The sequence below is a fragment of the Protopterus annectens genome, chromosome 2.part1 (genome assembly GCF_019279795.1).
Source record: "Protopterus annectens isolate FY-2018-M chromosome 2.part1, PAN1.0, whole genome shotgun sequence".
In the NCBI taxonomy this organism is placed as follows: domain Eukaryota; kingdom Metazoa; phylum Chordata; order Ceratodontiformes; family Protopteridae; genus Protopterus; species Protopterus annectens.
Window position 1 is genome coordinate 1,984,841,850 of NC_056729.1, and position 25,350 is coordinate 1,984,867,199.

General features: G+C 40.0%; 1 protein-coding gene across 1 annotated transcript in view; it reads right to left on the reverse strand.

Moving 5' to 3' along the window:
• Positions 1-25,350, reverse strand: part of CWC27 (CWC27 spliceosome associated cyclophilin) — a 1,911,839-nt gene that overhangs the window by 1,379,987 nt on the left and 506,502 nt on the right. The window contains exon 9 of the mRNA XM_044063365.1: positions 11,752-11,791. Coding sequence (XP_043919300.1) covers positions 11,752-11,791 — 40 coding nt within the window. The remainder of the gene's footprint in view (positions 1-11,751; positions 11,792-25,350) is intronic.

The following is a 25,350-nucleotide window of genomic DNA, read 5'->3' on the forward strand; positions in this document are numbered from 1 at the left end:
GGCCAAGCCTTTCTCACTCTTCTAAAAGAAGTTGGTGGAGCAGGAAAAAGCAATGAAGGAACATTTAATGAAGACTTTGGAAATAATTAGGCATGCAGAGCAACAGAAAGGAGTGGCTGACTTGAGTGAAAAACACTGTAATAAGTCTATTCATTCAAATGGGTTGCAATATGTACCTACCTGGGAACACATTTATTTATTTTATTAATATATTTGTTTATTTATTTAACATTTGTTTACTGGGAAACTCCAACTTGGAACAAAGTCTATTTTCAGCAGAGGCCCAAGGAAAAACACTCCAGACACATATCTTTGTAACGAGGGAGGAAACACCAGGAGGAAACCCACATGAATGCAGAGAGGAAATGCAGACTCCACACAGAAAGCACCCCAGCCGAGAATTGAACCAAAGAACCTCTTGCTAGGAGGTAACAATGCAACTGCTACACCTTCCACATGGTAGACAGTCCAAACTTTTGCCAGGGATAGCCTGCACACATCCCTCACCGTCTCTTCCCAAGGCTTTACCTGTATTGGTAAAAACTTTATCCATTCTAGATTAGAGATTCTGTGGTAGTACAAATCCTAAAACTAACCACTTGGACTGATAAAGAGGTATAAATGCTGCACAGATTGAGATATAACTAAATACTACATATACAACCAGCACTTATATTACTAAAGTATAAAGCCCTGACTACGGTCTGGGTGAAGTTTGATTAGGAGCCTGGATAACTCATGGCACTGGTAGTAAAGAATGGACATGCACATCCTGGTGGAGGGAGACAGGACAAAGAAGGATGCACATAACCACAATCTTCTGCAAGAAGGGCAACACTGCAGCGGGTACCATAGGGGACAGATTTGTGGCTCATCAATCCACCTCCTAGTGGCATCTCACATTAGTGATTATGCACCCGCAGGATGCAGGGGAGAAGATTATGAGTACTCACAGTGATGGTGATAATCCAACTCCTAAATACAGTGTAGGGTTAAAGACTGGCATGAAAAATGTTCTCACTGCCAGAATGCCAAAAGCAGAAGAAACTCTCCATGACTGCCTGAATGATGCCCTCTTCAGACAGCTCTCCCTCTAGTGGAACTGGGGGCTCCCCACCACTATGGTATGTATCAGCTTGAGTCCAACAGGGAGGCTTGATTGACAGCTCGTCGACAGAAAGAAGTACCCATGAAAAAAATATAAAAATATATAAAAAAAGATACTACATATACCAAGAGAGATATAGAGATAGATATGTATGTATGTATGTGTACATATCTATAGCTATCTATATAATATATATATAGGTTCATACTAGGCTATCTGCCCTAGGGCATTTATAAGCCTAGCCAGAGTGTGTTTGGCTTTCGCCACCCATTTTAAATTAATTTTGCTATGCCCTTTTTCGAGGTTAGTATACTGTGCCTCTGTCTAACAGTGATACCCGGGGTAAACCAACGATCTCCCATCCACTCATCAAGATTCCTCTTGAAGAGAGTCAATGAGGGACTCTGCCTAACCTGGACTGGGATTTTATTCCAGAGTGAAGGGAGCCTCTGGGTTATGAATCTGTCTCTCCAGCATGTCCTATTTATTTCAGTGCTAAGGTTCAAGTCTCTTGAGCGCGTAGCTCGATGGGATTTGGATTTTCTGAGGTGCAGCATGTCCATTAATTCCGGGTTGGACATGGCTTTATACGTCAGGCACAGATCGCCTCTGAGCAGGCGGTATGCCACTGAGTAGAGCTGGAGTTTCTTTAACCGGGCAGCATATGGCATCTGTTTGAGCCCTTTGATCCTCTTGGTGAGGTACTTTAAGGTCTTTCCAGTTGCTGCAGGTGTCTGGTAAGGTACATCCCAAAAGGGGCAATGTACTCAATTATGGGCCTGATGAGGGATGAGTAAAGAGGCACTATGACCTCCCCTGATCTAGATGTGAATCCCTTCATGATTAGGTGGGCTATATAAAATGTTTTTCTAACCACTTTGGCCACGTGGTTGTCAAATGAGAGATTGCTATCAACTTGGGTCCCCAGGTCCCTAATTACTTCTTCTGCACTTAATGGATTACCACCTATGTGGTAATTTGTGGGCACTTTGTTTTTGCCAAAGGGGATGACTATACACTTTTTGGCGTTTAGCTTGAGGCCATGGCTCTGGCACCAGTTGTCTGTTTCTATGAGGCCCTTTTGGAGGATGCTTGTGTCGGCTGGAGAGTCGATTATGGCACCCAGTTTGCAGTCATCCGCAAACTTGGTCAGCCACAGTCCTTCCATGTTGGCCTGTACCTCCGAGAAATATATACCGAACAAGAGAGGTCCCAGGACTGAGCCTTGTGGGATGCCACTTGTAACTGTATATATATATATATATATATATATATATATATATATATATATATATATATATATATATATATATATACATATATATATATATATTGTGTGTGTGTATCTATAACGGTATATATATATATATATATATATATATATATATATATATATATATATATATATGGGTCTACTTCACATGGTCGACAAGCCATTTGATCGACTTTCATTTGGTCGACAATTCATTTGGGGGGGGATGTGCCACCCACCCCCCCTAACTATATATATCAACTCCAGGGTCGCACAACATTGGGGAGGGGGGCAAATCTGCCTGTCGACCAAATGAATTGTCGACCAAATTAAAGTCGATCAAATGGCTTGGGCTTGTTGACCATGTGAAGTAGACCCATATATATATATATCTATATATATATATATATATATATATATATATATATATATATATATATATATATATATATATATATATATATATATAATCTATACATAGTTTCATAGTTTAGTACTAGGCTATCTGCCCTAGGGCATTTGCAAGCCTAGCCCTAGAGATGTGGCTTTCGCCATCCCATTTAGTGGTACTAAGGTGTATAGAATAAATTTAGAATACTGTGCCTTTGTCTAGTAGTGACACATTGAAGACCCCCTTACTTATTAAAATTAGTTTACTGTGCCTCTGTCAAGTAGCGACACAGGGGTGACCCCCGAGGTAAACCTACGATCTCCCATCCACTCGTCAAGATTTCTCTTGAAGAGAGACAGTGAGGGGCTCTGCCTAACATGGACTGGGATTTTGTTCCAGAGTATGGGAAGCCTCTGAGTTATGAATCCTGTCCCTCCAGCATGTTCTATTCATGTTTGTACTGAGGTTTAAATCTTTGGCTCTCGTGGTTCTTATGGATTTGGATTTTTTGAGGTGGAGCATGTCCATCAATTCCTGGTTGGACATGGCCTTGTACGTCAGGCACAGATCACCTCTGAGCAGGCGGTATGCTACTGAATAGAGCTGGAGTTTCTTTAGCCTGGCAGCATATGACATATGTTGGAGACCCTTGATCCTCTTGGTGAGGTACTTCTGGGGTCTCTCCAGCTGTTGTAAGTGCCGGGTGAGGTACATACCAAATGGGGCATTGTACTCAATCATGGGCCTGATAAGGGAGGAGTACAGGGGCACGATGACCTCCTTTGATCTGGATGTGAACCCTTTCATGATAAGGTGGGCAAGGTAGAAAGTCTTTCTAACCACTTTGGCAACGTGGGTGTCAAATGAGAGGTCACTATCAACTTGGGTCCCCAGGTCTCTGATTACTTTTTCGGTACTCAGTGGGTTACTGTCTATGTGATAATTTGTGGGTACTTTGTTTTTCCCCAAAGGGGATGACTATACATTTCTTGGCATTCAGTTTAAGGCCATGATTCTGGCACCAGTTATCTGTTTCGGTGAGGCCTTTCTGTAGGATGTATGTGTCAGCTGGTGTATAGACTATGGCGCCTACTTTGCAGTCATCTGCGAACTTGGTCAGCCACAACCCTTCCATGTTTGCTTTCACATCAGAGAAGTAAATGCCAAACAAGAGGGGTCCCAGGACAGAGCCCTGTGGGACACCACTTGTGACTGGCTTTGAGTCTGACATGGCTCCCGCAATCTTGACTTTATGGGTTCTGTTCTTTAGCCAGTTTGCAACCCATCTTATGACATATGGATTTACATTTAAACTGTTTAGCTTATCTATGATCCCTGAGTGGGGTATTGTGTCGAAGGCTTTAGCCACGTCCAGGTAGGCTGTATGGACTGCCTTGCCCTCATCAATGGCTCTAGTGACTGTTTCAAAAAAGTCAACCAGGTTCAAAAGGCAGGATATGCCCTTTACAAAGCCGAACTGGGTGGGATCAAGTGTCTGTAGGTCCCCAATGTCGTTGTTTATGAGTTCCATAATAATTCTTTCCATAGCTTTGCAAACCAGGCTGGTCAAGCTTATGGGGCGGTAGTTCCCAGGGTCTGTAGTGGAGCCTCCCTTGTGGACTGGGACCACTGTTGCTGTACGCCAGTGTTCAGGTACATATCCTGTAGTAAGGCTAAGGTTAAATAACATTTTTATATGCGGGTTTAGCTCCTCTTGGAGTTCACGTATCATGCAGCCGGGGATACCATCGGGTCCCATAGATGCTGTGTTTTTTGCTTTGCTGAGGGCGGTTCTCACCTGGACATCAGAGATGACAGGGAGGTTACATTCAGCTGGGATGAGTATTTCTTCTTTTGGAGGTGAGGGACGGGAGAAATTTGCACTGAACCTGTCTGCCAGAATGTTGGCAATATCTGTGGGTTCGGTAAATTTTTTGTCGTTGTGTACTAACTCTGAGCATATCTGCGGGTTTCCGCCCAGGTTTCTAACATAACTGAAGAATGCCTTGTGGTTATCTTTAGTGTCCTTGGCGATTTTTCTCTCAAAGTTGGCCTTGGATGTTTTTATGAGAGAACGTAGCTTTCTACTAGTGCTGATCACAGATGCCTTCCCTTTATGGGATTTTGCTCTGTCTTGCAGTAGCTTCCTTCTTTTGTTATACAATTTGTTTATGGCTGGGGTCCACCAGACAGGACGCTTTCCTTTGGTGGAGAGGGTCTTGGTTTTATTTGGGATTGCACGATCCATGCACTCTTGGAGATGTCCATAGAAAGTATTTGTGTAGGATTCAGCATTGTGGGATGTGGTTTCCATTGGCCCTGTGGGCTTAAATGATACCATCTCAGTTTTGAGAAGTGTAAAGTTGGCTTTTGAGAAGTTTCTCACTGTAGTCTTTTGTGCTGGGGGTGGAGGTGGTAAATGTATATCCAGGGTGATTAGTTTGTGGTCAGATCTCACCAGTGAGAGGAATACTTCCGGTGTGGAGCATTTTGTCCCCATGTTTGTGATGATCAGGTCTAGTATATTATCCCTCCTTATGGGAGAGGTGACTAGCTGTTCCATTGCATTTGAATTTATGAATTCCAGGAATCTTTGGGCTAAGGTGTTAGGGCTAGAATAGTGCACCCAGTCTATGTTAGGGTAGTTGAAGTCTCCCAATATGATGGTATTTGGTGAGACATTCATATCTTCCAATGTCTTCAGGAAGTCTGAGTGGGGTTCTTGAGATTGGGAGGGTGGTCTGTAACATGCAACCAGTTGTATAGCAGTTTTGCCTAAGGTTAGCTGCACCTAGATGGTTTCCGATACTTCATGAGTTGCCACTAACCTGGAGGTGTGGGTATCCTTGATGAATATGGACACTCCCCCTTCCTTTGTGGTTCGGCCCGCGTTTTGGGGCCAAAAAGCATGATACGAGGTAAAGCCTGGTAGCGCTGGGGTGCTCTCAGGAGCCTTGAACCAGGTCTCGGTTACAGCACAGACATCGATGTGCTCCATACTGAGGAGTGCTTCAAGAGCCTGCATCTTGAGATTTAGACTTCTGGCGTTGAGCAGCATTACCCTTAATTTTTTTCCATTTTTGTCTTCTAAGGAGGTGGGTTCGTCTTTTGAGCCTTGCCTAAAAAGGCACTATGGGGGTGGAAAGAGCCTTAGCCAATATCCGGAAGCCCAGTGGTGACAGGTGCAAGCCATCCCTTGAGAAGCAGCATGGCTTGTCAAGCATGTCATCCCAGGCAGACAGACACTGGATCCCCCTAGAATGACACCAGTAATTGAGCCAATTATTAAAGCTGATCATCTTGTCTTTGTATGGTGGCATCATTCTTGGTGAGGGCAGGATGCTGCTCAGGGTCAGGGTCATACCAGCCTGGGCTACATAATCAGAGAGCTCCTCTATGTCTCTTTTCATGTAGTCCAAGGAGGTACGTCTCAGGTCATTCAAGCCGGCATGGACAATGACAGAGTCATATTTGTACGTGCTTTTGAGTGACCTGAGTGCGTGTGTTATATGGCGGATCCTAGCCTCTGATAGGCAGCTCACCATTACCCTCTCCTTGCTCAGCCTGGTAAGTGGGACGTCAGTGTGTCTGACTATAGAGTCACCTATCACTAGTGTATCAGGCATAGTGTTTGGCCTTAAGGGCTGTGATTTATTGACACACCGATTTATTGAAGTATGTGTTGCATGTGTTATGTGTTGAGGTGGTGGATTTTTGGGTGTCTGCTTTGGGAGCCTCAGTTGTTTTGGTAAGTTTTTTAATAGAGCCTCCGAGTATGTTTTTGTGTTATTATGTGCTTGATTTGCAGTTGGGGTAGGTCTATGTGTGACTGGGTTTGTTGTGTGTGTGGTTACCTTCTCCTCCTGTCTGGTCTTGCCAGTCCTGAGTTGAGAGAGTTCAGCCTCCAGTTTGGCTATGTAGTTGCATCTCTCACATGTATTTGTGTTTGTTGGGAGGAGGAGAGGATTGTCTGTGCACGAGACAATTATAGCATTGCCTCAAGATTCCCAGATTAACCAGCTGAACAGGAGAAGATGCTAGCAATCTACCACTCGACATGCTAGAATATTATAAGAGAGTGCTGTGCCTTTAAGGGAAGTGGTTGGGGTGGTAGGTGGATGTAGTGCTACTTGAGTTTGAGAGTGCTTGCTTAGAAGAGAAGCTTTGAGAACAAGTGCTATGCTTATAATATAACAAGTAGACTGGTTATTCTAAAAGTACAGCTTTCTAAGGGAAAATTTGAAGAGCAGACTTGGCGGAGCCAGAAAAACTTTAACCCTGTTTAACCAGCGCTGCGCTATGCGCACAATCACGCAAATTCGGATTTTAAACAGGGAACTTCAAAAGAGCTAGAAATGGTCCAAAACAACCAATTACTACAGCTCTTGTGCTGAGGTCACTCCTTCAGGGACAGATAGGCTGCTCAAGGCTCCCCACTCCCACTGGTGAGCAAAGAAACTTCCTTCTTATCCAAGTAAGGTAATGGACAACACAGGAACTACACCACAGCCCAGAATACAGCAAAGCCTGTAAACTGGTCTAAACTAGTCAAGGAGAAAATCTCCTTGAACTAAATCAATTATACCGAATTTAAATCTTGTAAATGTAGACGGGCAGGTTACACTGTGTTTGTACAAAGCACTAGTTTCTTTATGGGTCCTAATGTATAGGTGTTCATAAATACGGTCCTTAAATGCCCTTTCAGTTTTACCTATATAGTATGCACTGCAAGAAGTGCATAAAGCCATGTAAACCAACATTTTAGACTTACAATTACCTTTACTAAATCTCACCACACTTTTCAAACTGTTGTTTAGTGTAACACTTGCCTCACTGAATATGTATGCACAAACACTACATGCTCCACAGGGAATAGTAGCCTTATACTGAATGAATTCCTTATTACCTTTTTCAAAAGTCCTCTTAAAATTAATTCCCACCTTGTATGTAAAAATAGGTTGCTCCCCCACTAACTGATGTATTTCCTTATCAATTTTCATTAAATTCCAATTATTTTTGATATCTAAAAATGACTCTGAAAACGTATTGTACTGAATAATACATGCTGCATTGTATTTACTTCTTTCCAGCTTAACTGCTTGAGAGATCTGAAGTGGTTGACCTAATAAGGCTTTATATTTAATACCCCATTTTTTTATAACTTCTTTTAGAATTTCAGTAACCATTTCTAAAGGATATTCTCTCTCAATAATTAGATTTAAATTCGGTATCATTGATTTAGTTCAAATAGATTTTCCTAAGGTAGGGGGTGACATAAAAAATGTTTTGCTACACAAGGAACTGTTATGGCAGCTTAGGTGTAAATCAAACACCCCACCTGGTTTAAATGATTATATCAGTATTAAACCTGTACTGTACAAAAAGGCTGAAAATGTTTAAATAATGTGTATATACATACACACCTGTATATATATTTTTATATATAAAATAGACTAAATGATTAAAATATTAATTACTTTGTTACCTTGTTATTGTACAAGATACCACATTGTGTAGAAATGCAAACAAGAATAATATGACTAAGTTTTATTTTAATAACACATGCTTTATTCATTTAGGTTAGTATTAGGTTTTTAGAACATGTTTCTTTAAATATTAATTGAGTGTAATTAACTTAATGAGATTTTATGTATATAAGGGAATGCTATGTGGGAAGAAAAGGGAGGGGGTGATAACTTCATCCCAGCCTATATCTATGGAACAATGTCCTGATATTGTCAAGGTCAATGATATTATTAGCTCATTTGACAATTTTTATATATATAACTACACTGATGTGAAGCTTAGGAAAGAGCATTTTACATTGTTGTCTAAGGGGATGAAGTTCATACCCCATGGCTCATTTAATATGGTAGATAGTATAGTGGACATCAAGAAGTTTGTGAGGAAACTCAATCTCAGTGTGAAATATGATGGTTCACTATATGTTCAAAAAGAGTTTGGGGCCATTAGCACATACACGCCAACCCTTAACAAGTTGTTAGACACGTTTGAGAAACTGGTCATAAACGATATTTATAAATATAGTAAACGAAGTAACACCTGTAAGAGGTTCAATATAACTAAGGAAGAACAGTTGACACTAAAAGAATTACAGGAGGATAAAAGTATTCGTATTATGAAACCGGATAAGGGGGGTGGGGCTGTGCTATTTCCAGCTAGTGACTATAAAAACAAAATAATGGATCTGTTGCTCAACTCTGGTAAATATGTTATTTCTTCTAGAAATTAAGTGCATATAGGATATCACAAAGTGGACTTATTGTTAGAGGACTTATTATTGGAAGAACGAATAGATAATGATTTATATACATTTTTGAAAGTGGAGAATCCCATTATTGGAACAATAGTTGGCATTCCAAAAGTCCATAAGGACGTTAATGATCCACCTCTTAGGCCTATTATTTCTGGGAGTCAGGCCAAAACTTTTCCTTTCGGAAGAGTTATTGACAAATGGCTCAAGCCAACACTAAGGAAAATTCCACATCTGGTACGTGACTCTTGGGATTTCCTCGGTAGACTGGAACCCGGGTTGGCCAAAGGGGTGAATTGGTTAGTGACAGTTGATGTCATTGATTTATTTTCTAACATACCAAAAGAGGAAGGCTTGGTTAGATTTCATGAGAGTATCCACAGTCTTGGATTGACTCCCGGGGACAGAAGGACATTGTTATTGGAATTTATGGAGACGGTTTTAGCCCACAATTACATCTACTATGAAGGAGAATACCACCAACAGATTAAGGGAGTGGCAATGGGGGCCGCATGTGACCCCATATACGCAAATTTGGTGGTGTTTGATTGGGAAAAAGAGTACATTTTTAGATCTGAATGGTACAAGTATGTTACTTGTTACCTTCGTTTTTTGGAAGACATTTTTTTACTCTGGAAGGGTAGCAGCGAGGAGTTAGAGTTGTTTTGTGGTTACCTTAACACTTGTAGTGAGAATTTTAAATTCACCTTCAATAATAACAAGGTTACTATTCCCTATCTGGACGTTAGAGTTACAATTCAGAACGTAGAATTTAAGTCAAATATATATAGGAAAAATACTTTTAGTAATTCCTATTTGCATTTCTCCAGTAACCATCCTTGGGCCCAAAAAAGAAATATCATAAAAGGGCAATGCATCCGGGTGGCACGGATGACTTCGATGGTGCAGGACTTGGAGGAAGAAATAGATAAGGTAAAAAGTTTTTTCCTTGAGAGGGGGTACCCCGTGGATATGATCAATGATGTTAGTGAGTACGTGAAGAAGGAATGGGGAATTAAGTACAAGCCACTGCTAGGATCTGGGTCTGGATTACATAATGGAATAAATAGGGCCACAACTGAGAATGGGGCGGACACTAACAAGTTTAAGAGGGCATGTGTTATACAGCATTCATCACATAGCAGGGACATAAAAGACATTATTCAAAAAAACTGGACAGTTTTAAAGGCAGATAGCGATGTACTACGGATTGCGGGGATGGAGCCTAACTTTGTGTATAAGAATGGTTCCAATTTGAAACATCTGTTGGAAAGGAAGTTAGATGTGAATAAAGGTAGTGAATGTGGGGGAACCAAAAAATGTGGCACTTGCCAGCAATGTCAATATATTTATGAAGGAACAACCCTTACTTTGCAGAATTACAACAATGCTAAAATTGTTTTTAGCAAAGGGAACTGTAGGACAAAGAACTTAGTGTATTTGGCCTTCTGCACTCATTGTCCCTGCTATTATGTAGGAAAAACAATTAGGTGTTTACGTAATAGAATTTATGATCACTATTATAGTATCAGGAAAAATGATGAGAATAATGCCCTTTGGAAGCACTTGAATAACAGTGAGGACTGTTCGGCATTTAAATTTGGAATTCTGGAAGTGGTTAAGGACAAAGTGAGAGGGGGTTATATCAAAAAGGTGGTGAGCGACAAGGAAGTAAGGTGGCAAATAAGACTGAACGCCTCTGTATACCCGGGAATAAATGATCATATTTCCATTAAACCCATATTGGACAATCATTGATAACCAATACAAAACACTAAATAAAATTTATGTGTGGTATTGGTGAGATAAACAAAATGGAGTCAGAAAAGTAAAGTACATTTTTTGAATTTGTAAAGTGTGGATTATTAACTGGTGTTATTAGCATTGTACATTTTATGAATATTGTGTATATTGTTTAATATACATTGTCAAGTAACTTTTTGGGGGTAAGTTTAAGATGGTCTTTAGTTATGCGTTCAATACATTACACTTGTATTCAGCACTGTTTACGAATTTTTTTTAACATTTTTTAAAATGTTTTTAATTGTTGTCTATTAATTATGTCAGGTGGTTTGTTAAATGTGTGTCATGTGATGATAAGCGGATATAAATGGAGTTGTGTACGTTAGGGCAACTGTTCTGATGAAGTCACTGTGTGATGAAAGCGCTTAACGTTTGAATAAAGGAGCTTTTAAGTACCCCTGACTGATTATATTGACTTGTGCTGTGGTGGACGCCTTGTTTTTAAAGGAACTGGAGCGTGGTTTTCATTATTTTGTGGACTGTTCCTTGTAATTCAAGTTATGTATATAAGTTGCAATTTGTACCAGTGCTTTTATCTGATGAAGTCTAGTCATTAGACGAAAGCGCTCATCCTTCGTGTCTTGTGGAAATTATAAAGAATGTTTATACCTACGTGGTGTCCAGGACTTTTTATATTTTATTCGTTGGATTGGTTTGGTTTTATTCATTATAGTACTTGTTTAAAATAAGCAAGAGAAGGTATTCCAAGTAAAACACACACACACACACACACACACACACACACACACACACTGGATTCTAATCATAGTTGCCCTTTAAGAAAATACTATGTCGTTTACTAAGCTCAGCACATAAAACATCAGAAAATGTAAAATATTATAAAAGATACTTTATCAAAAAAAATCTGTTTAGAACAACTGAGTTTTATTAAACCAACACTTCATAAGCAACAGTCTACTTACCTCATCAGACTCCCTCTTGGTCTTTTTTGTTACTTGATCACTAAAATGAAAAAAAAAACATTGAATATAATTTGTTTTTAAAGATACAATATTTAAAATATCAAAATGAACTTATCTGTTAAAATATATACAACTCTGGCTAACAAAATTTGAAACAAATCCAGATTTTCACCCAGCTCTAAAGTCAATAAGGGTACTGCATAAAGCATTAACTAACTTAAGAAATTTCCTATGAACATTCTACTTAAAAATACAAACATATACATCATTTCATTTATCTACAGTTCCAATCCAGAAAGTTAACAGGAGAGGTAGCTTTGATGAACTAGAACTTTTCAGTAGCAAGAAAGATACAAACTCATCTTGGTTCAGTCAACAGTAAGTGTACAAACATCCCTACAAAATTATTTTTCTTCCTTATGTTATTAGCTACCCAGCAACAAACAAAACAGTTACCATGCACTTTGGCACACCAAATAAACTGTCTAAAACTCTTCTTCACAGTACTATCCCAAATAAACAGAGTATTTCCATAGCTGAAATGTACAAATTCTTTACCTCAGACCAGTTCCTGACTTTAAAAAAGCACATACTAAGTCACAGGCTTCACAGGTTTAACTTAAAGCAGCCTGTAATATCTCAAAACATCGCAGTCAAATCTGCCTACAACAGCAACAAAGTTCAGGCAGCTATAAACAGTATATGTAAGATTTAGAAACCTTTTCCTAGCCTAAGTGTCAATGAATCCCCCTGCAAAAAGCCAGCTACTTACCAGTCACAACACATTCCACCCCTCTCTTACACTCCCTTAAATTTAAAATACTGAATAACAGACTCTGCTCATTTCTTAGGAACAAACTATAAATTACAACATTCCCATTCCCTATTAAGTCAAGACAATGACACTAACATTGTTCAAACTTATGTTTGCTCGGGGGTGGGGAAGCTTATTTATTTGTTTCTGCTGACCAGGAAAGTTTGAGTAGTTTAAAGTCTATTCCAGTGGAGCTCAGGGGAGAAAAGCTCCAAACAATCAATATTGTTACATAAATTTGTGGCATAAAATACAGAAATGTTTCATACTACATTATTTTTTTTACAAAAAAATATTATTAGTATTACATTATTTTTAAGACTGCATTTATTGTTACTCTGTACGAAATTTCATTCTCTGCTTTAACGAATTGCTAATATGTACCCATGAATATTTTTCTGTAAATTGTGTACATTTTTTCATATTTTTAAATGCGTCACCTTCTTTGGAGCTTTTCTCCCCTGCCCTCCACTGAAAATGGGCTCTCATCAGCCCAGTGGACTATCCCGGTAAACAAATGCCAATCAATAAATAAATAAATGCAACTTAGAAACAGTTGTTTTAAAATATTGTTAAAACAGCTTATGCATTTGCATGAAAGCACATCTACCACCAAATATCTTTACACAAAATTAGCAGAGATTTCAGTACTATTTGATAATATTAATTCGGTTTGTGCAGGTAAAATGCAGTAGCACATACAGAAATGGTAACTGACAGGTATGAGTGTTGTTTACACACACATGGTAAAAGTGGAAAAGCAATTTGTCAAAAGAGAAACAGTCAAAGAATAAGAATGAGCTTGTTGTAATTATTAGAAGAGAAATTCCAATGGAGATTACTTAGTTAAACTGGAAAAGTGGATAGAGAGAGAGAGTGTGAAGGAAGGAAAAAGAAAAAGCTGAATGGTGAAAGACGAGTATATGAAGTAGATGGCAAGAAGGAAGGTGAGGAAAAGAGAGGGACAGATATTTTCTGCATAAAGGGTTTTTCAAGGATGTTCTTAGCAAAATATCCATGCACTTGTGATAATTACCTAGATTAGCTATTCCAGGTGTAGAACATGAAGAAAGTCAGGTGTTGATAAGGCACTGTTTGAGCTTGGTTTTGAAACATAATAACTTGCCTCTCACATTGTGTGTGAAAGGGACATCATTTGTATTTGGAGTTTAAGTAGCCCCTTCCTTGCATGAAGGATTTGTCACTAGAGCGCAGTTCTCTGATACAACAGTAGAATGTTTGGAGTGTAGGGCATTTTTATGACAAACATAAGCTTGTATGTTGTGATTAACTGGGAATGGGATAAATAATTGGGTAATTCTACCCAGTTTAGCTCTTTTAAGGCAATGCAAATGATGGACTTGTATTGGGAGTTTGTAACAAATTTAGTTACTTTGTTACAGCATATTTCTAATCTCATTTTTTTCAGATTAGTTAAGATTAGCATGACAAGCCGCGGTGGTGCAGCAGTAGCGTCATCACCTCACAGCAAGAGGTTCTCCTGTTCGATTATCGCCTAGAGCTCCTTCTGTGTGGAGTCTGCATGTCCTCCCCGCGGTCGAGTGGCGTTCGAAAGACATGCGTGAATGGGCGTGCCTTCGTTGAAGGTTGGGTGTCGGGCTGGCACCTCGGCACTGTAAAAATCTACTGCCAATCATTAGCAGACTGGAGTTCCACTGTGGAGACCCCTAACTGGGAAAAGCCGAAAGAAGAAGAAGAAGTTAAGATTAGCATGAGTAGGAAGAAGAGATGGGAGTAGGTATGCTCTGGCAATGGATTTTATGACATTATCTGTGAGATACTGCTTTGGTGTGTAGAGGGAGCCAAGTTTCACATGTATTAGTTAATGGCTTGATAGAGGTGCCTGTCGAATTTTAATTGGTCACCGATTAGTGCTCGCAATAACTTAGTTTGAGGAACCACTTCAACTTTATGACTGTTGGCTGAGTATACACAGCAGGTGTTTTAGGTTGTTGTATTTCTTAAAGGTAAAGAACATTAACTTTGTTTTACTTGGGATTAGGAGTAAGAGAAAATTACCTAGCCAGAATTTTACAGCAGAGGAGAGTTGAGTGATTTCTTGAAGTTAGAGTTACGGCACAGCATACAAGTGTAGATTCATCTGCGTATTTCACAGCAGTATGATGATTGTCAGTGAAAATACTGAATAGGAGTTGACTGAGTACTGATCCTTTTGGGACTCCAGCTATGACTCAGAGAGACAGTGAAAGTTCTTGGCACCATTTGACAGCTTGTTGTCTGTTGAACAGGTAGATGTGACACCAGCACAAGGATGACTGACTCAGTTACAGTAATGAGATTTCAAGAAGGAATTTCTGGTGGGAGACTGTATTGAAGGCTTTTGAGAGATCAATGAGGAGGGATGAGACTAGTTTCCCTTTGTTTCTATTTTGATTTACAGTACTGATGAAGCGAATGAGGGCAGTTGTTGTGTTATGGCTGGGATGAATGCAGTGTTGTGCTTTGGATGGGAGAGTTTTGTTAGTGAGGTGGTTGATAAGCTAGGTGTGGATGCATCTTTCCATGATTTTTGAGACTGGTGATAAGACTGCAATGGGTCTGCAATTTAAGAAATCAGCATAGGTGCCACCTTTGTGTAATGGAATCTGTCCACCCATCCATCCATCCTCAACCTCTTTTACCATTTTTTGCACATGGGGTCAAGGTGTCACTTCAACACTGACAATCATCTAGAGCGAAGGTTTACACTGCCTGGTAGATACCCTACCGTGGTAGTTCACCTGTACCACACATTTGCGCACACACGCATAATGGAATAATATAAGGCATATTCCTGGTGGCTGTGAGATGGCGTTCTGTTGCTGAACAGTTTATTATGAAGAGTCTACAGCATGTGCTGATATTTTTAGATATTCAGCTAGCAGGTTATCAGCAGCTAAGTTTGAGGATTTTAAATTATGTAACATTTTTCTAGTAGTTGCGATTTCTAAATACTGAAAAGTGAAACACACTGCGCTGTAATTTAATGAAGTTGGTATGTAGAGGGGATGTTCACTGCACTGTAGTTTAATGCGGTTGGTATGTAAAGGGGCTGTAGGTGTTTTGGGGGTTGCTGTGTAGAGGGGGTGTGGGTGTTTTGGAGGTTGGTGTGTAGAGGGGCTGTGGGCATTTTTGAGGGTTGGTGTGTAGAGGGGCTGTGGGCATTTTTGGGGGTGGTGTGTAGAGGGAATATGGGTGTCTTGGGGGTAGGTGTCTAGAGGGGGCTGTGTGTACTTCCAGGGATGGTGTCTAGAGGGGGCTGTGGGTATTTTTGGGGATAGTGAGTGGAGAGGTTGTGGGTGTTTTAGGGGTTGGTGCGTAGAGGGGATGTGGATGCTTTTGGAGTTGGTGTGTAGAGGGGCTGTGGGCATTTTTGGTGCTGATGTGTAGAGGAGCTGTGGATGTTTTCTTTGATTAAAGAACTGTGTACACCAAGAGCTCAGACATATTACAGAATATTCTTTTAGTGATAAAAGTCCTGGAACACCTAAACAAATCATACAAACGTACTTGTCCTGACAAAGGCTAATTTCCACAAATTATTAATCGACAACACAGGTTAATTAAACATGGTAAGTCATGTTCTACTCAGATACTTTCCCTTTGTTCTTCTCTCCACTTTAGGGGAAGCTTTTTCTTCTCTTAACAAATATTTATACAATATAATATAAACTTCTTTTTCTTTTGGTTGTTCCTGTTAGGGGTCGCTACAGCAGATCATCCGTTTCCATTTCTTCCTGTCTTCTGCATCTTGCTCTGTCACACCAACCACCTGCATGTCCTCTCTCACCACATCCATAAACCTTATCTTAGGCCTTCCTCTTTTCCTTTTACCTGGCAGCTCCATCTTTTGCATCCTTTTCCCAATATACTCAGCATTCCTCCTCAGCGCATGTCCAAACAAACACAATTGCTCCTCTCTGGCTTTGTCTCCAAACAGTCTAACCTGAATTGACCCTCTAATACACCGATTCCTAATCCTGTCCATCCTCGTCACACCTAGTGAAAATCTTAACATCTTTAACTCTGCCACGTCCACCTCTGACTCCTGAATTTTTGTCAATGTCACCGTCTCCAACCCACATAACACAGCTGGTCTCACTACCTTCTTGTAGACCTTCCCTTTCACTCTTCCTGGTACCCGTCTGTCACAAATCACACCTGACACTCTTCTCCACCCACTCCACCCTGCCTGTACTCTCTTCTTCACCTCTCTTCTGCCTTCACTATTACACTGAACTGTTGATACCAAGTATTTAAACTCATCCATCTTCGCCAGCTCTATCCCTGCATCCTCACCATTCCTCTGTCCTCCTTCTCATTCACACACACATATTCTGTCTTGGTCCTGAAGACCTTCATTCCTCTCTAGAGCATCTCTCCACCTCTCCAGAGTCTCCTCAACCTGATCCCAACTCTCACTACAGATCACAATGTCATCTGCAAACATCATAGCCTATGAGGACTCCTGTCTGATCTCGTCTGTCAACCTATTCATCACCATTGCAAATAAGAAAGGGCTCAGAGCTAATCCTTGATGTAATCCTACCTCCTCCTTAAACACATCTGTCACTCCCACCGCAGACCTCACCAATGTCTCTCCACTCTGGTACATATCCTGTACCACTCTTACATACTTCTCTCCCACTCCCAACTTCCTCATACAATACCACAACTCCTCTCTAGGCACCCTGTCATATGCTTTCTCCAAGTCCAAAAAGACACAAGGCAACTCCTTCTGACTTTCTCTATACTTCTCCATCAACGCTCTCAGAGCAAACATCGCATCTGTAGTGCTGTTTCCTGGCATGAAACCATACTGTTGATCACTAATCATCACCTCCCTTCTTAACCTAGCTTCCACTACTCTTTCCCATAACTTCAAGCTGTGACTGATCAGTTTTATCCCTCTGTAGTTACTACAGCTCTGCACATCACCCTTATTCTTTATCATCAGTACCAAAACACTTTCTCCACTCCTCAGGCATCCTCTCACTTTCCAATATTTCATTAAACAATCTGGTTAAACACCACTGCTATTTTTCCTAATCACATCCATGCTTCCATAGGTATGTCATCTGGACCAACAGCCTTTCCATTCTTCATCCTCTTCATATCTGTCCTTACTTCCTCCTTGCTAATCCGTAGCACTTCCTGATTCACTATCCCCACATCATCCAACCTTCTCTCTCTCATTCTCTTCATTCATCAGCCCCTCAAAGTACTCTTTCCATCTGCTCAACACACTCCCCTCGCTTGTGAGTACATTTCCCCCATTATCCTTTACCACCCTTACCTGCTGCACATCTTTCCCAGCTCGGTCCTTCTGTATAGCCAATTGGTACAGGTCCTTATCTCCATTGTTAGTGTCCAACCCTTCATACAACTCTCCATACACCTTATCCTTAGCCTTCACCACCTCTCTCTTTGCCATACACCTCATCTCCTTATACTCTTGTCTACTTTCTTCATCTCTCTGACAATCCCACTTCTTTGCCAACCTCTTTCTCTGTATACTCCCCTGTACTTTCTCATTCCACTACCAGGTCTCCTTGTCCTCCTTCCCCTGTCAGATGTCACACCAAGCAGCTTTCTAGCCATCTCCCTTACCAGCTCTGCTGTAGTTACCCAGCTATTCGGTAACTCTTCACTGCCACCCAGTGCCTGTCTTAACTAATCCATGAACTCCACCTCACAATCACCCTTTTTCAACTTCCACCATTTGATCCTTGTCACTGCCCTCACACTCCTCCTCTTCTTCTTGATCACCAAAGTCATCCTGCTGGCCACCATGTTGCCTAGCTACACTTTCCCCAGTCACCACTTTACAGTCTCCAATCTCCTTCAGACTGGCTCTCCTACACAGGATGCAATCCACCTGTGTGCATTTTCCTCCACTCTTGTATGTCACCCTATGCTCCTCCCTCTTCTTAAAATAAGTGCTCACCACAGCCACATCCATCCTTTTCACAAAATCCAATACCATCTAACCTTCTGCATTCCTCTTCTTAACACCATACCTACTCATCACTTTCTCATCCCCTCTGTTCCCTTCACCAACATGCCCATTGAAATCTGCTCCAATCACCACTCTCTCACACCTGGGTACACTCACCACCACTTCATCCATCTCACTCCAAAATTTTTTCTTTCTCATCCATCGCACACCCAACTTGTGGAGCATATACACTAACAACATTCATCCTTACACCATCAATTTCCAGCTTCATAAACATCACTCTATCCAACACTCTTTTCCCCTCCAAAACACTCTTGGCATGCTGTTCCTTCAGGATAACCCTTACCCCATTTCTTCTCCCATCCACACCATGATAGAACAAATTCAACCCACCTCCGATATACCTGGCCTTATTCCCCTTACATCTGGTCTCTTGCACGCACAATATATCAACCTTCCTGCTCTCCATCATATCAGCTAGCTCTCTCCCTATACCAGTCATACTGCCAACATTAAAAGTTCCTACCCTCTCTACCACACTCCTAACCTTCCTCCTCTCTTCCTGCTTCGGGTATGCCTTCCCCCTCTTCTTCTCCTTCGGCCAACAGTAGACCATTTTCTGCCAGCACCCTGTTGGCTAACAGTACTGGTGGCAGTCGCTGTTAACGTGGGCTAAGGGGATAACAGAACTTACAAGTCTCTTTTATCAGATGTTACAACAAGGTATTGAAGTTGAGATGTTAAACAGAGGTTCCATCTACCTGAGTTGGTAGTAGCTCAGGTATATGCAAAATATCCCATGGCACCTGTCACAAAGGGTGGGGGTTCTTTATTTTATACAACATAAAAAATATATCATTTACATATTTACAAAATGCACATATTTACAGGAACATCTATACACATTTCCATTTTTTCACTAATTATTTATAACATCTTCAATGACATTCTTCCTTAATTGACCACCACTCTTCTTCCATAGCCAGAGTCTAATTTTTCACAATATATCTGCCATTTACCAATAAACAAAATTACTTTCAATCTTTCGTTCCAAGTAACCCAAATTACATAAAATACATTCCTATCTACCCTCTTCGCATATTATTTCTTGTTCTTATAATATCCATCATAATCATATCTATATTATTTATGTCCTTAATATTCTAAAAAAAAGTTTCTTTGCACAACTTTTTCCAGTTTCACCACTCTTTTAAATTAAAAAAATGCTCTGTTGTCTCTTCCTTGACACAAAATAAACACAATCTTTCAACTTTCTGGTTAGATGGTAACTTATTTACCTACAGCCTCCATAAGAAATCTTGACATTCTATTATCTTGGTACAACACTTTTTTTCCCAGATTTTAATGGCTTTAATCATTTCTTTTGGTAAATTTTACCATGGATTTACACTAAAATATTGCTTCATCACATTATTATACCACATCTTTCTATCTTTCTCTATATAATAAATTTTTAATTTCCATGTTAGTATTTTTTTTCCTTGATAATTTTAAATTTTTTTCATTTACATATTTTTTTCTCTCATCATGTCCTGGAACTTTTTGTACTTATATTCGAACAATCTTACTAATTTCTCACTCTTTTCTTTACCCACTTTAATACTCTACAGAAGTTTAAAGAAACAGAATAAAATACCAGATTTAGTAACCCCAATCCCCCTTCAGAGTTTAATCATGAACTCCATATGAAAAAAAATACCAATTGCACAATTTCTTTTTCACATTTTTGTAGGATCACACAAACATTTGACATATATTTTATTTTTCCCATTAATACAGAACTTACCAGATAAACTTTTTTTTTCTGAATGCTAATCTATACATCCTTGAACACTTTTTACATTCTTTTTAAATTCAAGTCAAGATTCAGACCAGTTTTACAGAAGCCCTTCACAGTTGTACGACCCTTGGATAAATGCAATACTTCACACTTTCCAATTTCATCCCATAATTTCATTTATACTTTTTAATCCATTTAATATTGTAATATAATCCATTTCGTCCATCAGCTCCATCCATATTGCTAAATGGTCTGAAAAAAACTGCCATAACTGTATCACTATCTGCAACCCCCAAACCTTCTGATAATACAAAATAATCAATTTCATATCCAAGTGCTCCCTTCTATAAATTCAGTCATTTTTTGTTCCACACTTAATTCACCACATTTTAACACTTCCTGTATTTTTTTTTTTTTTACATTTTCTGTTCCTTTTAACTTCTCCCCCCTTAAATCACAATTAAAGTCCCCTGCAATTATAATTGGCATGTTAACCACCACATAGTCTAATATTTGATGAAACAGATTTACTCTTGCCTTTGTAGTTATATATGCATATAATCCTATAATTCTATAAATATGTTTTGTCCACCTCACAACCACAACAGTTAACCTTCCCACCCTTACCAACATTACATCTAATATTTTCAGTTTTTTTTCTTTTTACACAGCACATCCACTCCAGAACAATGTTCACTTCCTACGTTCCATATTATATTTCCACCCCACAATTTTTTCTGTTTGCAGTCGTCCTTCACTTGGCAGGAATCTTACATCCTTTGACAGAATAACATCCACATTACATTTATCACACCATTCCAATATCCCTTTTTTCTTATAGTGTTAGCAATGCTGTTGTTGTTTGTCTTTCGGCTTTTCCTGGTTAGGGGTCGCCACAGTGAAACTCCGGTCCGCTAATGAATGGCAGTAGATTTTCATGAATGCCAAGTTGCCAGCTCGATGTTCAACCTTCAACGAAGCACTCCAGCCAAGAATCGAACAGGAGAACCTCTTGCTGTGAGACAACAATGCTACCCCTGCACCACCACAGTATACTGTTCACATTTGTTGAAAGTACTCTAGATATGCTGCTTTTCCTTCTTTTTAAGTTTAGGGGAAATATTTTTAGATTTCCATTTTCTTATTTTTACTCTTTCCCAACTGAATATTTTTCTGGGTATATGCACAAATAATCCCTAATCCTCAGAATCACATTTTTCACTGGCTAGAACTTAAAATATTAGCATCAAACTCTTCTCTTGATCTCTTTTCTTGCATGCACTCTCTGTCCTCAGTCTTCCCTCTTCTCCAGTTTCTTCTTCACTTAGTTCATCCTCTCCCCCAGTCTCTTGGTGTCATTCTTTGTGTATGTTTTTTCCTTTCCCCTTCTTTTTCATCATTTACTGCCTGCTCATGACAAGCCAGCCAAAAGTGTTCTTTTTACACAACCTGCATTCAGGCACATATCTCATTGATGTATTGTGCTTTATCCTCACACCGGTTATATTGGACCTTGTCACAATCAATAATTAAATGAGAAAAGTCCTCACAAAAGAAACATGACTGAGGCTGGCCAGTATATCTTTTGACCAGCCATAAAAATAACACATGGCAAATGTTTCACCATGTTTTTTTTAATTTTTTTTGTTGCATTTCAAAACAGCTTCAAATCTCCACCTATATACTGTCAGCAATGAAAAATATTTTGCAAACTGCAAATCCTCCTACATTTTTTATGCAGAATGATGTAAAACAAAGGGGATCTGACAACTTTCAATACTGACTGGGTAAGGCAACCTTGCAAGCCTAGTGGCACCAAAAGGTGTCAGCACTGAAAAATATTGGCAGCTTCCAAAACGGAATGAGAGCCCGCCTTCATATGAATGCCCATGTAGAGGCAGCAACCTGGTACTGTATGCCCCGACAGTGCCTACAAGCTGTTTATCCTTGATGGAGTAATACAAAAATGATACAGTTCCAAAGCCACTTGGAAATCATCTGCTTAGAAATCAGCCACCCATTTATTCTCAGACACAGAATTGAACAACTGGTTGGTCCTGCTGAACTCTTTTGTCCTGCCTACACAAAATCTGAAATGTCTGTGCACATCTGGGTAATCAAAGATCCCCTCCCCTATAATACAGAGTTGGGGGAAGATTGGGGGCAGCTGAATGGACTGACTCACAGTAAATTCTGACCATCTTAGAAAGGAAAGAAGGGTTAGTCCTGAAGTTCTCCCTGTCTTTGTGGAAAACCATGAAGGCAGTCATTCACATAATGGCTTAAAGCTCTGATACCCTCCTATCTGAAGTGAGTGCTACCAGCACAGTTGCTTTCCATGTCAAGAACTTTACTGGTGAGGAGGTTGCTCTCTTTAAGGGTGGATAAGTCAGTCTTTCCAAGATGTAATTTAGATCCTAAGCAAAGGGGTAACTCTCTTTTTGGTGGTTTTAAAGGAAGAAGCCCTTTAAGAAACTACTTGACCGGCAACATGTTAGCTACAACAGGATCCAGGGGAATGTAAACCAGGCCTATATTCTGGAGTTCATTAAAGTATGGAAGGACCATAGGGACCCCTACGCTGGATGGGGCCTGTCCTGTACCCTGGCACCACAGCAAAAACTTCTTCCATTTGGACATATGCAATTTCCTGGTGCTAGGTTTCCTTGCTTCTCTGATAACATTAAGCGTGCCCCCAGAATACTAGTGATTGAAGGGTATTAAAATCTTACCATCCAGACTGAGAGCTGTGGAGTATGGTTTAGGCATAGACACAGAGACAGAGGAGTGCAGCCCTACTTCTGTGGGTGTTAGCCACAAATCCCTAGTAAATATTACTAGCTGTCAATGACATGTTCTGCACCAAGGCAAGAAAACACAGCTAGTATGATAGTTTCTATAAGGGATCGGTCTACCACACCCACACTTTCCCTTTATTTGTCACATGGAATGCTACAATCAATCATACACCATACAATAAGAAAAAAAAAGAATAAATCCCCAGTGGGGTAATTTAACTGCCTGAATTCCTCTGAATCATACAGCTGCAAAGAACTATTATGTGATGCTCATCAATGAGATATGTGTATATGAGTACTGCAACTAGAAAGTTCTGAACATGCCACAGGGTCCCTTTACTCTAGTAAGCTATATGTAACACAGGAAAGATTTAGGCTGCATCAGAGGGAAGGCTCCTAAGACTCTGATGACTGGATGGACGGGATGCCTAGCAATGAAGTCCCATATGTTAGGAATACTACAACAGTGACCTAATGCAGAACATAACACCCATATTCTGTTAGGCAATGTGTGCATGTTACATAGGTACACAGTGTGCCCCAAGTTCAAAGGCATTGTACATATTCCTCTAAGGCTAAGGTGCTATGTTATAAAGCCAAAGCCGTTGGCATCACACCAGTCTTATTTTAATGATATTTATATTATTCTATACAACTGAGTAATTCAGTGACTATTATGAGCTACCAATAAGTGATACAAATAACACAGAAAGAGTAAAAATGGTTGTTCAGCTTTGGAGACGTGTTGACAGCATCAATGTGCTAGAGGGGGAAGGGACATGCACTTACGACTTGTACAGTGGGTGGGAAAGAAAGCACAATCGTTTAAAATCTCTCCAGAACAGCAGATGCCCTTTTCTTCACTGCTGCAGCATTCTAGACAGAAAAACTCCTGACCAGGGCAGCCTGGCGCCCGGCCAGCATAACAAAGCAAAACGATCTTGTATGTGCCATATATCATACTTATGCTCCCTGCACACAATGTAGGGCATAAAAGGGATGCACGCAGGCAACTATCCAGAACTTAATTGCCCCAGAAGAGAACAGTCTCCATAGAACAAATTAGTCCATGCACATCCTGTAGGAAAAAAGCAGAAGAAAAAGGGGAACCCTCAGCTAAAAGGGAATCTAAAACAAAAATCAGAGCAAACAAGACAGGGTTGGAGGGAAGAAGATAATACTTCAATAGTGAAGAGAAGGACATCTACTGTTATGGGAAGATTTTACAGAACTGCACTATGTTCTTCTAGATCACTGTTGCAGTTATTCTAGTCAGAAGGGGGAGTAAAAAAGCTCAAGAAACAGAATGGGAAGTGGAAGCATAGAAAAGCCCTCAACAAACCCATATAAAATGGTTCTAGCAAAACTTGCTCTGGCCCTAGAAACAATATCATATTTATAGTGTTTAGTAAAGGTATGCACTGAAGACCAAGTAACAACTTCAAGGATGAAATTGGTGTCCAGACCTTTGAAGAAGGCACCAGAAGAGGCTACAGCCCTAGTGGAATGAGCACTAACAGAAGTGGACAGAGATTTGCCATGAAAAGTATAATAAAAGGAAATGGCCTTCGATATCCAGGAGGAGATGGTTTGCTTAGAAACAGCCAGACCCAATGTCCTGGGATGAAAGGAAACAAAAAGATGAACAGAGTTACAAATGTCCTTAGTATTATCCAAATAGTACCTGAGCTGTCTGTGCAAATCCAAGGTATGCAGAACCCTCTCACTAGCAGACTGAGGACAAGGGAAAAAAGGAAGGAAGTTGTACCAACTGATTCAAGGACAACTCATTTACTACCTCAAAAAAGGAGGATTAGTGCAAAGGGAAACCCTGTCCCTGTGAAAAAAAAAACAAAAATGAAGGAATGTCCATAAGAGACTGGAGCTCAGAAACTCCCCGAACATAAGTAACACCAGCAACAAAACAAAACAGTCTTCCAAGTAAAAATATTGCAAATAAGCAGAATTGACAGGCTCAAAAAGAGCCTAAGTCAATTTTTCCAAAATAAAATTAAGGTCAAGGAGAAGGAACAGGTTTCAATGGAGGTCTGATATGCAGGACACTTTTAAAAAATTGTTTGACCTCAAAATGAGAGGCCACAGAAGGATTCAACGGCAGACAAAGCAGAAATAAACTACAAAACCAAAAAACAAACAAAACAAAAAAAAAAAAGACAACCCCAACAGGGCACTTACCTGGTGGCCA